This window comes from Scedosporium apiospermum (genome assembly GCF_000732125.1).
Source record: "Scedosporium apiospermum strain IHEM 14462 chromosome Unknown SEQ_SAPIO_0022, whole genome shotgun sequence".
In the NCBI taxonomy this organism is placed as follows: Eukaryota; Fungi; Ascomycota; class Sordariomycetes; order Microascales; family Microascaceae; genus Scedosporium; species Scedosporium apiospermum.
This window is the reverse complement of record NW_015971723.1, coordinates 573862-585704: the sequence shown is the minus strand read 5'-3', so window position 1 is coordinate 585704 and position 11843 is coordinate 573862. Positions and strand designations below refer to the sequence as shown.

General features: G+C 52.1%; 3 protein-coding genes and 1 pseudogene across 3 annotated transcripts; 2 read left to right on the top strand and 2 right to left on the bottom strand.

Moving 5' to 3' along the window:
* Positions 1–839: 839 nt before the first annotated feature.
* SAPIO_CDS0467 (uncharacterized protein) lies at positions 840–4396 on the top strand (the record flags this gene model as incomplete). The annotated part of the gene is made up of 4 exons (XM_016783238.1): positions 840–1599; positions 1979–2289; positions 2360–2631; positions 3283–4396. The coding sequence occupies 4 exons, from the start codon at positions 840–842 to the stop codon at positions 4394–4396; spliced, it is 2457 nt and encodes an 818-aa protein (XP_016646438.1).
* A 1395-nt stretch (positions 4397–5791) lies between these two features.
* On the top strand, positions 5792–6835 carry SAPIO_CDS0466 (annotated as a pseudogene; the record flags this gene model as incomplete).
* Positions 6836–7220: 385 nt separating this feature from the next.
* On the bottom strand, positions 7221–8096 carry SAPIO_CDS0465 (uncharacterized protein; the record flags this gene model as incomplete). The annotated part of the gene is made up of 2 exons (XM_016783237.1): positions 7221–7978; positions 8063–8096. 2 exons carry the CDS (start codon positions 8094–8096, stop codon positions 7221–7223), a joined length of 792 nt encoding a protein of 263 aa, XP_016646437.1.
* Positions 8097–9691: 1595 nt separating this feature from the next.
* SAPIO_CDS0464 (uncharacterized protein) lies at positions 9692–11546 on the bottom strand (the record flags this gene model as incomplete). Its single annotated transcript, XM_016783236.1, has 2 exons — positions 9692–11334; positions 11426–11546. The coding sequence occupies 2 exons, from the start codon at positions 11544–11546 to the stop codon at positions 9692–9694; spliced, it is 1764 nt and encodes a 587-aa protein (XP_016646436.1).
* Positions 11547–11843: the final 297 nt, after the last annotated feature.

The following is an 11843-nucleotide window of genomic DNA, read 5'->3' as shown; positions in this document are numbered from 1 at the left end:
CTCCGGACTTGCGAACGCCATCTGGGTAGAAATGGCACCATTTTTTGCTTTGGATGCAGGTCCAGGGGTTGCATTCGGCTTCCCGAGAATGTGGTCCCCGGCCCAATCGCCACCAACCCACCAACCCACCCGGGAGTCGCCGCAGAACACCACCTCGTGTTGGACGGCCAGGCAGGGAACGAAGTTTGGAGCCGGCCAAAGAAGGCTCAGAAGAGAGAAGAAAAAATTAAAGGAAATACCGCCCGAGTGAATCGAGATTACTGGAGCCCCAGGAACAAATATTATCGCAGCCATTTTTTTTTCCTACCCATTTTTTTTTTCCTTCTCTCTTTTTGTGCTGTGCTGAATTTCTCAATGGCAATATTCCGAAGGTGTCGAATCCTCTTCACGCAACATCGCGAATTCAATCTGCGGAGATAAGATGGCCGGTCTCTTAAACCCGCGCAGCCACTCCCATCCGATGACGTAAAAGCGTCAGACACTTCATCACATCACCACTACATAAGGCAACACAATTCGGTCACTGTGGATGTGAAGCAGCGTCATGGGTCCCCTTGAAGATGTTACTGCAATGATTGATTTCTCTTATTTTACTCGGTCCTTTACATGCGTTGAACCTTCTATCCTCTCTTAAGCGGCTCTCTCCTCGTCGCAATTAACATCGTATCCAACTCTCACAGCCCAAACCTGACCAAACATTGAACATTCATTCAGTTGGAATAAAGCTAAGAACCTAAGCCGGTCCAGGGTTATCACAAGTCAGACGTCGAAGCAGTCCGGAGAAGCCCCCGGAAATACAGAAACCACCTTATAAGACTAGTGCACGAGTCCCCACAGACATGTCCACCACTCTCATTTTCGGCGGTAGTGGCAAAGTCGCCCGTCACCTCACCAAGCTCCTTTCCGCCGAGCCCGGCGCCACCGTCTACAGCGTCATCCGAAACCCCGCGCAAATACCGGAGCTGGAAGAGCTCGGCGCCAACCCCATCGTCCAATCCATCGAGGACACCTTCGTGACCGAGATCACGGCCACCATCGAGCACACGGCGCCCGACGCCGTCGTGTGGTCAGCCGGCGCGGGCGGGGGGAATCCCCAGCGCACGAGGGCCGTGGATCACGAAGGTGCCATTAAGGTTTTCGATGCGTATGCTGCGGCGGCAACGGGGAAGCCTAAGAGGTTCATCATGGTTAGCGCTTTTGATGTGAGGGATCGGGAGGGGAAGCCGGTTCCGGATTGGTATAAGCCTGAGGATGTGAAGCGGAGTGATGCTGTGTGGAATGCTATTGGTATTTATATGAAGGCCAAGTTTGAGGCCGATAAAGATCTTGTCTTGAATAATAAGAGGCGGGGGCTTGAGTATACGATTGTTCGCCCCGGATCTCTGTCGAATGAGCTGGGCACGGGGAAGATTCGCGCTGGGAAGATTGGCATGTCGGGTGATATCCCGAGGGAGGATGTTGCCGGGGTTATTCTTGCTTGTTTGAGGAACAAGGATACGATTGGGCTTGCCTTTGATGTTCTTGGACCTGGGGAGGGGGATTTGTCGATTTCGGAGGCTGTTGCCAAGGTTGCGAAGAACAAGGAGGATACCTTTAAGGGTCATTACTAGATTTGATCTTTGATGGGACAGGACCCCCTCGGTCTAACATAAAGAACGAAGACGAGAGAGACGAGTCTAGAAAACCAGCTACTTCTCTGAGAGGCCCTGTTTACATCACATACGACCCCCGAGGCCAGATTCGACGATATTCGTGACGTCGACGAGCAACCAAAAGCTTGCGTTACCATATCTTGGGAATACAAACCCGAATCATATTACCAGATATACCGGAGCGCCCACACAAATAAGGAATTCCAGGATAGTAATTATTATGCCATTAATCCATCGGGTTAAATAGATCTACGAAACACAAAGGGGCCACAACCATCCAAGCATATCCCGTCGTCTCAGTTTTCGTGACACCTCAATTTAGCCAGATGCCAACAAAGCTGAAAACCCAAGAAAATCCATTGCTGTCCCCACCCCCGTGAAGAGTTTCCCTCCTCTTCGAACATCACCTCCCATCCCAGGAAATGTCGGAGCCGGCCAAGAATCGTCAACACCTAAAACTCTGCTTCTCGAAACGTATATCGGCATGGCGAGAGCTTCTAGAATCTCGGTAGTCGGGCTCGTGCAGGTTGCGCTGCATCTAGCGAGCGTGTTGCTTGCGATTGCGGCACTGGGGACGTTGATTTGGAATGCCATGAGGGTTTCGAATGCGATTACGCTTGTTCTCGCGTTTATTGCTGTGGGTTTCGACGCTTGCTTTTTTTTTTTTCCTCCGGAGTGATAAAACTCGTAACTGACGAGGAAATTAGGCGTGTTGGGTTACTATCTTTGGGATTGTGGAGGCAGTCATGCTCCTCGGCAGGAAAGATCCAAGGAATCGCCTCAGAGAGCTACGGCCGGCGTGCTTTATCTTCTTCCACGTCTTCACCATTCTGTTGATCGTTGGCGGGTGCGTATTGATGGCGTTTACGGACTGGGAGCGGACTGGGCTGGTCGGCGTCAGTACGGATGCTTCTACGACGGAGAGTGCGGTGGAAAGTACGACTTTTGCGATTCCGATGATTCTTTTGGGGATAGTTGGGTATGTTCTCCCTCGTCTAGTCTAGTTTTGGTAGAGATGGCTAATGCTTGTTTAGGGGATTCCACGTTGCGTTGTCGGTTGTGTCGTGTGTGGATTATCGGTTGAGTCGACGAGAAAACAGGAGGAGTTGGAGGTGAGCCATCCCGGGCGGGGGCTCAAAGAGTGAATGAGTCGCCGGGGGGCTCAAAATGGGTTCTTTATCCCAGGAGAACAAGACCTAATCTTTAATCGGAGAATAATGAGGGTTTATGCCGAGGGATATGCCACAAAGCTAGGGAGCGTGACAGACAAAGGTTGCCCATACACGAAACAAAGATAGTAATCAAACGAAAAGAATCCTGTCATCTTTGTGATCCCTTCCGGGTTTTAAAGAAACAAGGCCATGAATGGAGAGGTGGCAGTTCACGGCAGCTCTCGACTTCAAAGCTGGCAGTGGACTCCGTCGAATATTTAGGACTTGCATTGGTAGGCACGCAAGGTTGACTGACCACCTACCCATTCTCTTCGACAACAATACCAATCGTCATATCTAAAGCACTACTCCCTCACCCAAAGGAGCCAATCTGAGCTTACAACGAAAAAGTCAGCGATGAGCCATTTAAATATCGACCTTGGAGACCCTCAGAATGTGAATCCCTACCACCGCTACAGCCGTCCGCGAACGGTCGAGCGGCTCCTTCAAGTCCTCGCAAGCTTTCATACACTTCAGTACGAAAATGGCCACGACGCCGCCCACGAACAAATCCCCCCAGAAATGAAGACAACCCGCCGAGGCGAGGCCCGCCGAGCTCTCGTACCCATGAGCCACCCCTTGCCCAAGCTCGTCCAGCTCGCCTGTAACTCTTTCCGCCGCCCCGGCGAGCGTCGCAACAGGCAAGACCGGGCGCGAAAGAGCATGCACGCCCTGATGATCCGATGGCTCACGGGCAGCAAACGAGGGAATCCGCGCGAGTTCTCGGACTGGAACCTGGAAAAATTCGCCAAGTACGCCGACACGTATTTTTTCATGGGCACGATTTTCGGAAGACACTGGCGTAGGCGATACACAGCCCTCGGGAACTGGGAAAGGCGAATGTGGATTATTGGTCTAGGGGATGGCAAGCGCAGCATCTTGAGCCACACGTTCAAGAATTCGCGGGGCCATGTCTATATGTGCGTGAATGTTCGGGCTTTCCGGAACCAGCCGCTCGACATGCGTCCATTGTTCCCCCTCATCACGACGATCCTCCATGAGCTCTGCCACGTCTATCTCATGTCGTATGGGTGCTACTGCACAGACGAGTGTACTAAGGAGATACCGAGATGGCATGGGTTCAGCCACCATGGAATGTGCTGGGTAACGCTGTTCGGCATGGTTGTGCGCGAAATTCGCGAGTGGGATCCCCGGCTTGCGGAGTTCGGCCATGGCGTGAATACGTATTACGTCTCCGCTGGAGATGTTCAGAAGGAGACGGAGGAGCGCGAAGTGATGTTCGATAACGAAGATCAACGGCCAAATTATCTTGATGTGGAGATGATGGACCACGAAGAATATACGTATGGGACATATGAAGAGAATCGTCGGATTAGAGTCTTTGAGAGGAGGCCCATTCCGATCCAGCCGAACCAGGAGAATCAACCAGATCCACCGGATGACTCAGATGATCCAGATGAGCCTCGGCCGGCCCCGAGGAGGAAGCGGCGCCGTGAGGTCGACATTCTTCTAGAGGAAGCCGAGAGGTTTCTAGGGAAGGAGTTTCTGGAAAAGAGGAGGCGGATGGGATAAATGGCCCTGGCGGATTGGTGAGTGATTGAAGTTTTGAGGCGGAAGTGTGTATGGTCTGCGTTTCTTCCTTTTATATGTATGTATATACATTCAATCTTCTTTTCGTGACAGAGAATGCTCGAGTTGGGTAGAAAAGTGAAGTCGAAGTACGTCAGTAGCAGCCTGGCACGTCCGTGATTCTTCTGGCGCGGAAGTCGTCAAATCAATGAAATCCGGAACGAACTGAGGAAGGAACGGTTCAAGTCCTGAAGTTTACCGTTAGAATCAGGCGCAGGAAGGAGCAAAGGCCGTTTTACATGTGACAGCACGACCAAGTTGTGATGACTTCGCGAGGCAGGCGCGACTTGGGGCACAACTTAGACACAGCAGGCGCCGTTCAGGCTGTACTTCATCGTTTCTGTATTGGCAGAAATGTCCACAAGACGTCTGCATCCGGCTCAAGGCGCAACCCTTTCTCAGCGAGACCTCAAGATGCAGCCGACTCCTGCGGGCGACGCAGTGCGACCGAATGAAAGCAAGAAGATTAGAGTTCAGAGTTCGCTTTCCCTCCTCCCATTCGATGGTGCCACATCTTCGTCTTGGTATATTGTTGGCTGATAGCTGACCAGACCTAGAGCCCTCTGTCATCTACCCTGGCTTCCTTATCAGAATGGCAGTCGGCAACTAGCCTGCAAGCACACGGGTCGAGATTGATTGACAAACATCTCCAATTCTCAATGTTCGCCGTGTTCTCGGATACTGCAGCCGAGAAACTGGGCCCACTCTGCTGTCACTCTCCAATGCGTCATCGATTTCCTGGTCAAGAAACCCTTTTCAATATGAATGGTGCGCATACTTACATTGCCCAAGAGGCGCGGGGCGACGTTCGTTTATATGAGACGTCAATATAGCCTCGAGTCCCTTCTCCGCCCCCATTTGCTTCCTTCTCCCGATTCTTTCTCAATCCGTCTACAAAAACTGTCATTTCGCCTATCTGTAAAGAACTCGGTCCGAACTGTCTGATGTTTTCCATTCCTGGTAGGGTGGCACCGAGCCCGGGATTGAACCTCGTCTGATTGATGGGGTTAGAACTCTATTAGGTTAATTCGTTTTACCCAGGTCGCATATGGAGCATATTAATATCACTTCCGTGATTAGGATCGTATCCCGCAAATAATCATCTGCATGTTGCGGGGTCTAATAATTAATGGAGTGCGGTGAGCTTGGGGTTCGTGTGCTTTGCGCAAACTTTACTCAAACCGAAGACCAGGATTTGGGACTGACATGATCGCTGGACCCGCTCTATCTTCCGCAGTGGCTTCGTTCTTGTCTGATATATAAATGATTAACTCGAACGAGGATGAACAGTTTCCAGCCAAGACTCATCCACGTCGTAGATCACTTCCCCATCCCACAATGAGATCCCTCTTCCTGCCCCTCCTCGCGGCCTCCGCGGCCCACGCCGCCCTTCAATACGTCGGCGCCGACTGGACCTCCGTCCTCGTCGAAGAGCGCGCTGGAATCCAATACACCGACTCCTCCGGCACTGCGAAACCCCTCGAAGATATCCTCGCCTCCAGCGGCATCGACACCGTCCGCCAACGCATCTGGGTAAACCCCCCCAACGGCGACTACAACCTCGCCTACAACCTCGAACTAGCCCAACGCGCCAAAGCTGCCAACCTTAGCGTCTACCTCAACTTCCACTACAGCGACAACTGGGCCGACCCCGGAAAACAGTACGCTCCCGCCGGGTGGCCGACGGAGATCGGGGCGCTGACGGATAAGCTGTACGAGTATACCAAGGAGGTGTGCGACGAGTTCCAGAAGGCGGGCGTCGCGCCTAATATCATTTCGATTGGGAATGAGATCCGCTCGGGGTTGTTGTGGCCGACGGGACGGACGGAGAATTGGGGGAATATTGCTAGGTTGTTGGGGGCGGCTTCGAAGGCTGTGAGGGAGTCGGCGTTGAGCCCGCAGCCGAAGATTATGATCCATTTGGATAATGGGTGGAATTGGGGTCAGCAGGAGTGGTGGTATAGCAATGTTCTCAAGGCTGGACTGAGCCTGGATGATTTCGACCAAATGGGCGTGTCGTTTTATCCCTTCTACGGACAGGATGCCACGCTAAGCAGCCTTAAGTCTTCGTTGGGGAAGATGGCCGATACTTGGGGGAAGGAGATTGTTGTTGCTGAGATTAACTGGCCACAGCAGTGTTCGAGGCCGGCGCATCCCTTCCCCGCCGATTTGAGGGACGTCGCATTGTCGTGGGAGGGCCAGGTCGAGTTCGTTAAGAGGGTTGCTGAGATTGTGGAGAGCACGCCGAAGGGGACGGGGATCTTTTATTGGGAGCCTGCGTGGATGGATAATGCTGGCTTGGGTTCGTCGTGTGAGTCGAATACCATGTTTGCGTGGCCTGGAAAGGCTCTGCCCAGTCTTGAGGTGTTTTCTCAGGTTTGAGAGTTTTCATCCGAGGTGGAGAGACACTCCAAGTTGATGTACATATTCTCTACATTTGATTCCTTAGTATATACCAAACGAAGTCTATGCAGCGAAGTAGGGAGTCGGGTATTGGAAGAAGAATACGTCTCTACGAAGGGTCACGTTGATTGTGGTGAAAATCTTCGCCTTTTTATTGACTATGTCCAGGGGATAAACACTTTAAACACTTTCCCGTCCTTTGGCACTCAATCTCTGCCTTGACTTTTGTCCACAACTTTTGTCAACAATCGAATCATCCCCTAGGAATCAAACTAAAAGAGAGGGGGAAACAATGAGCCCCTGAAAACAATCTCACATTCCGCGCGCCAGTTTTTAACACCTTCCATTCTTCTCCCACAATTTCTCAGCCCTGGTTGACACCATGCGCACCACCACGGGCACCACCATGGCCACGGCGGCGGAAGGCCCGATGAGCCTCGGCCTCGGCCTGGCCAAAAGCCGTCTGGACTCCAGAGAGGAGCTGGTCGACGAGAGCGGCGTTCTGCTCATCTCCGATGCTAACAAACGCCCTGTGAAGGCCGCCGAGCTCATATAGGACGTAATCCCGGCGGCTATTTAGAGATTCCCGATACAAGGCCTCGTCGCTGCGGACATGAGCGTAGTGGGCGGCAAAGGGACCCTCGCTGAGCACCACCATTCTGGTGTGCACAGCGCCCAAGTTCCGGAGCTTTCGTAGGAGAGACTGGGTATAAATGGCTGGGATGTACGTCTCCACGTGAGCGAAGCCGGGCCACAAGTAGGCAGCGCCGCGGCCGCGTCTGTTCACGTTTCGTCCAGCATCGGGGAGGCGGTAAACCCAGGCTCCCACACGAACCACGAGGCGGCCAAAGCCAACGATGAGTTTACCTGGGACGGTGAAGATGACTCGAGGCAGAAAACGGACAATACCGAGGAGGAGGGTGCCGATGAAACCTCCGATGCCTTGGAGAAACCATGCTCCGGCGAGATAAAGGCAGAACATGCAAAAAGAGAAGCCGAGTGCCATACCGACAAAGAAGGGGACCATGCTGCCCTTCTGGGGTTCGTCGTTATTAGTGGGATCAGTTGTGGTGGCGTTCGACATCATGGGAGCGCCGCCAGCGTAGGCGTAAACAAAGAACACTATAGAAGGAGGAGAGGAGAATGAGGTGTTAGCTGTGGTCATGGCTCTGGAGGGAGATGATACTACTCGACATAGGTACTTACACTTGAAAATAAGGTACATCAGCATAGGATCCATTTCGGGCACTTCCTGTCGTGTCTCGAAGGTTAAGGTAAAAGACCGGGTTCTTCTACACCGGATTATTAGCGATGGATGTTCACCCCAGAGTAGACGCTGGAATTAGAGAAGGTGATGACTTACCTGGGTGGTCAAGAGATCCGATGAGGACGAGAAACGGGCCTCAAGGATATGTACTCTGCGGTTTCTGGACGAACAACGTCAGTAAATGGGTTCAGGAGCACTACATACACGTCAAGGTATCGACCAATCTGCGGTGGAATGAGACTTACTTTGTTTCAATACGCTTGGTAGACTTTACTGGTTCGACAGACGTTGATCTGATGGATTATTAGGCCTTCCTGTAAGAGAGCCTTGGCCAATGGTGAGCTCTTCCAATCGACCATTTTAGAGGGTAGGACAACGAGCGAGAGAAATGAAACGACAGGAGAGTAGCGAGAGGGGAATACGCCGTGGTAAAGGCAATAGACGATGATGGGGTGTCGTAAGAAGACGTAGAGAAACTTCCACTTACCTTGGAAGATATTGAAATCGAAAAGAACAACGGGAACAACGATGGCGTCTCTGTATCAAGTCTGAAGGAGGAAAGGCGGTAATCAGTGAGAGGTTCTGGTTAGAGAACGACTTGGGGAGTAGAGATGTAGGGGGAGAAAAGGGGAGTACGCGATTGAATGCAGATGGGGAGGAAAGGAAACTGTGCGAGGAAAAAGAAAACAAGAGAAGAAGGGACTTACCGTGCCCTAACGAGGTCAAGGGGGGGATTTCTTTCGCGTACGCGATGGAACGAGAATCGATCTTGTCAAGCAACGCGGTTAGCGACGATCCAATCGCTCTGGAGTCGAGAAAAGTAAAGGAGAGATAAGATCTCGTTTCAGTGATGATCCTTCGCTGCCCACCTTTATCAAGACGAAGTGAATACCAACCGGTGATGAGAATCGAGGTCGAAAGTAAATGAAGTTGTGGGAGAGAAAAGAAAGAAAGAGAGGAAGTGTCTGCTTCCAGGTTTGGGGTTTATGTAGAGGAGTGGAGGTCAGAGAAAAAGGGCAAGAGCGCTTTGAAGGCTGTAGAACAAAACCCATGATCCCTCATCGTTGCGATGGAGGGAGCTGTGAAGCTTGGAGAGGTGGTGAAAATACAAGCAAAAGCCTGCGACGGAGGGGAACGGAGGTGTGGGGCCGAAATCGCGGCATCTTCGGGGCCGTGATTCTCGGAGGTGTGGGTACACATCATGCCAGTGAATTTAGATTTAATAGTATTAAAAAAAGTGGCTTGGAATTGGAATAAGCTAAGATTCTCTAGTAGTTCTAGAGGACTATCTCCCATTGGAGTGTTGGTGGAGTGGCATCTATGCCTAACCCGAGTGTGTATGTGCGTGAAGAATCCTGGACCCTTTGTCTGGGGAAGAAGGACTGTGATGGATATCTTACAAAGTAGAAAGGAAATCGCTTAGAGTATTCACATTATGGGCAAAGTTTGTTTAAAGCAAAATGTTGTGGGGAGGGTATTCAAACATCTCTTATTAGACTAAACAAAACAATGGAACGACGGGGTTTCGCTTTACAGCATCCCACCACCCGGCAAGGTTATCGTCAACATCAAAGAGCGGTAAGGAAAAGGGTAGCAACCGAAAGCGCGACGATGCCAGAAGTCCAAGGAGAAGAGAATCGGTTGGCAGAGCCCTTCTGGTCATCACCATCACCGCTGCCACCATCACTTCCAGAATCGGAGTCCCCAGCGGTTCCGTTGACGATGGAAATACGGCCGTCAAGCTCAATGTCAATGGGCGACTTCTCCTGGATGTACCAGACAAGGACCTCATCCTGGGTATCAAGGGAAATGTAATCCTTTACAGTCTCGAAAATGTTATCGCCTCCTCCAGCAAGGAAATCAAGCGTGACAACCCTGTACTTCTTAGCCTTATCGAGGGGCTGGCCGCCAATAGTAACGCGGACAAGCTTCGTTCCGTTGGTGTTCTCAGGGTTGTACTCGACCTTGATCTCCTTGCTGACCTGGAACCAAGTCGTGATGGCCTTGTCGTTAAACTGGTTCCACTTGGAGACGGCTCCCTCAAGAATTTTCCAGAGGTCCTCGCCGCTGTAGGTAAGCTCGACGATGGAGTTACCGAAGGGGAAGGACGTGAGAACCTCTCCGCGGGTAACCTCACCAGCATCGATGGTAGCGCGGATGCCACCGGCGTTGATAAGAGCAAAGTCGGGCTTCTCGCCCTCGGCGGCGTTCTTGAGACGGTACTGAACCATGGCATCAGCCATGAAATCGCCGAGCAGGCACTCTTTCTGCTGGCAGGTAGTCTGGTCAAGTTCGACCTTGGTCTCTCCAACGACCTGGGCGGCGAATTCCTCAAAGGGGCCGCGCCACTTCTTAATTTGGTCTTGGAGGCCCTGGTCCATGGCAGTGGTGTTGTCAAGGTGGATAGGACCGCCATGGTAGGAGAGAGCTTTGCCCTCATCGTCGAAGGTCACATCAATGTAGCCGACGTACTCACCCCAGCGGTAGGCGGTAACGATGAAGACCTCATCACCGTCCTTATTCTTGACAATGGTAGGGTAAGGACCGGCGGAGTTGCTCATATTTCCGAGCGGGGTGTGGCTGTGACCGCCCATAATAAGGCTAATACCGGTGGTCTCCTCTGCGAGCTTCTGATCCTCGTCATAGCCAATGTGAGTAAGAGCGACGATGCGCTTGATATCGGTAGTGGCCTTGATGTGGTCAACGGTCTGTTGGACAGTGCTGACGACGTCCAAGAACTTGGTTCCCTCGCCGACGGAAGAGATGCTCTCGGCAGTAGGAGTAGTGCAGCCGATGACGGCAATTTGCTGCTTCTCAAAAATAACGTAGGGCTTGATCGTCTTGTTCAGAGATTCGTACTCCGAGACGACGTTGGCGGAAATGATGGGGAAGGTAAGGTTGAGCAAGAACTGGCCAAGCTCCTCATCACCGCCGTCCCATTCGTGGTTGCCCAAGGTCATGGCATCGAAACCGAGCTGATTCAAAGTCTCGGCAATCTTCTCGCCCTTGTAGAAGGAATAAAAGAGCGTGCCCTGGAACTCGTCTCCGGCATTAAGCCAGAGACTGTCCTCGTACTGAGGGCGGAGTGTGTCGACGGTGTGCTTGATGCGGGCATAGCCACCGTAGCATCCCTTCTCGGGTTTCGTGCAGTCGGTACCGGAGGAGGAAAACTCGTCAAGATGGGCATGGACATCGTTGACGTGGAAGAAGGCTACGGGGGATTGTGAGCTATACGAAGAGTGGGTAGGCCGAGAGAAGCAAGGATCGACAGGTGGAAAGACTGAAAAGCAGTGCAGACATACACATATTAAAATTGCCAGCAGCGTCAATTCCTCGCTTCTTCAAGCGGGAGCTGTAGAGGACATCCTCGCAAGCCACGAGGCTGGCCAGGGCCAAGGTGGAGAAGAGAGCAGCTTGGCGCATCTTGGGCAAAGAGAGAGAATGTGTGTGTCACGGAAGGACAAGGCAACGGATACACAAAACGAATGCAAGGCAAGGCGGAAGGTGGTGATAACCCAAGAGGTCTCGGGAAGCTATGGACGCAAGAGCAATTCACTGAAGCCGCCTCAGTCCAGAGACTCGAGAGAGGATGCGTATTCCATGGGCCTGGGAATGGGGTCGTATTTCATTTATATTGATGCTGCATGTAACCCGTCTTGATATCAGAGTTGCAGCAATTCGAGCCCCACGGCTGCCAGACAACAGACATTCGGCGCGATG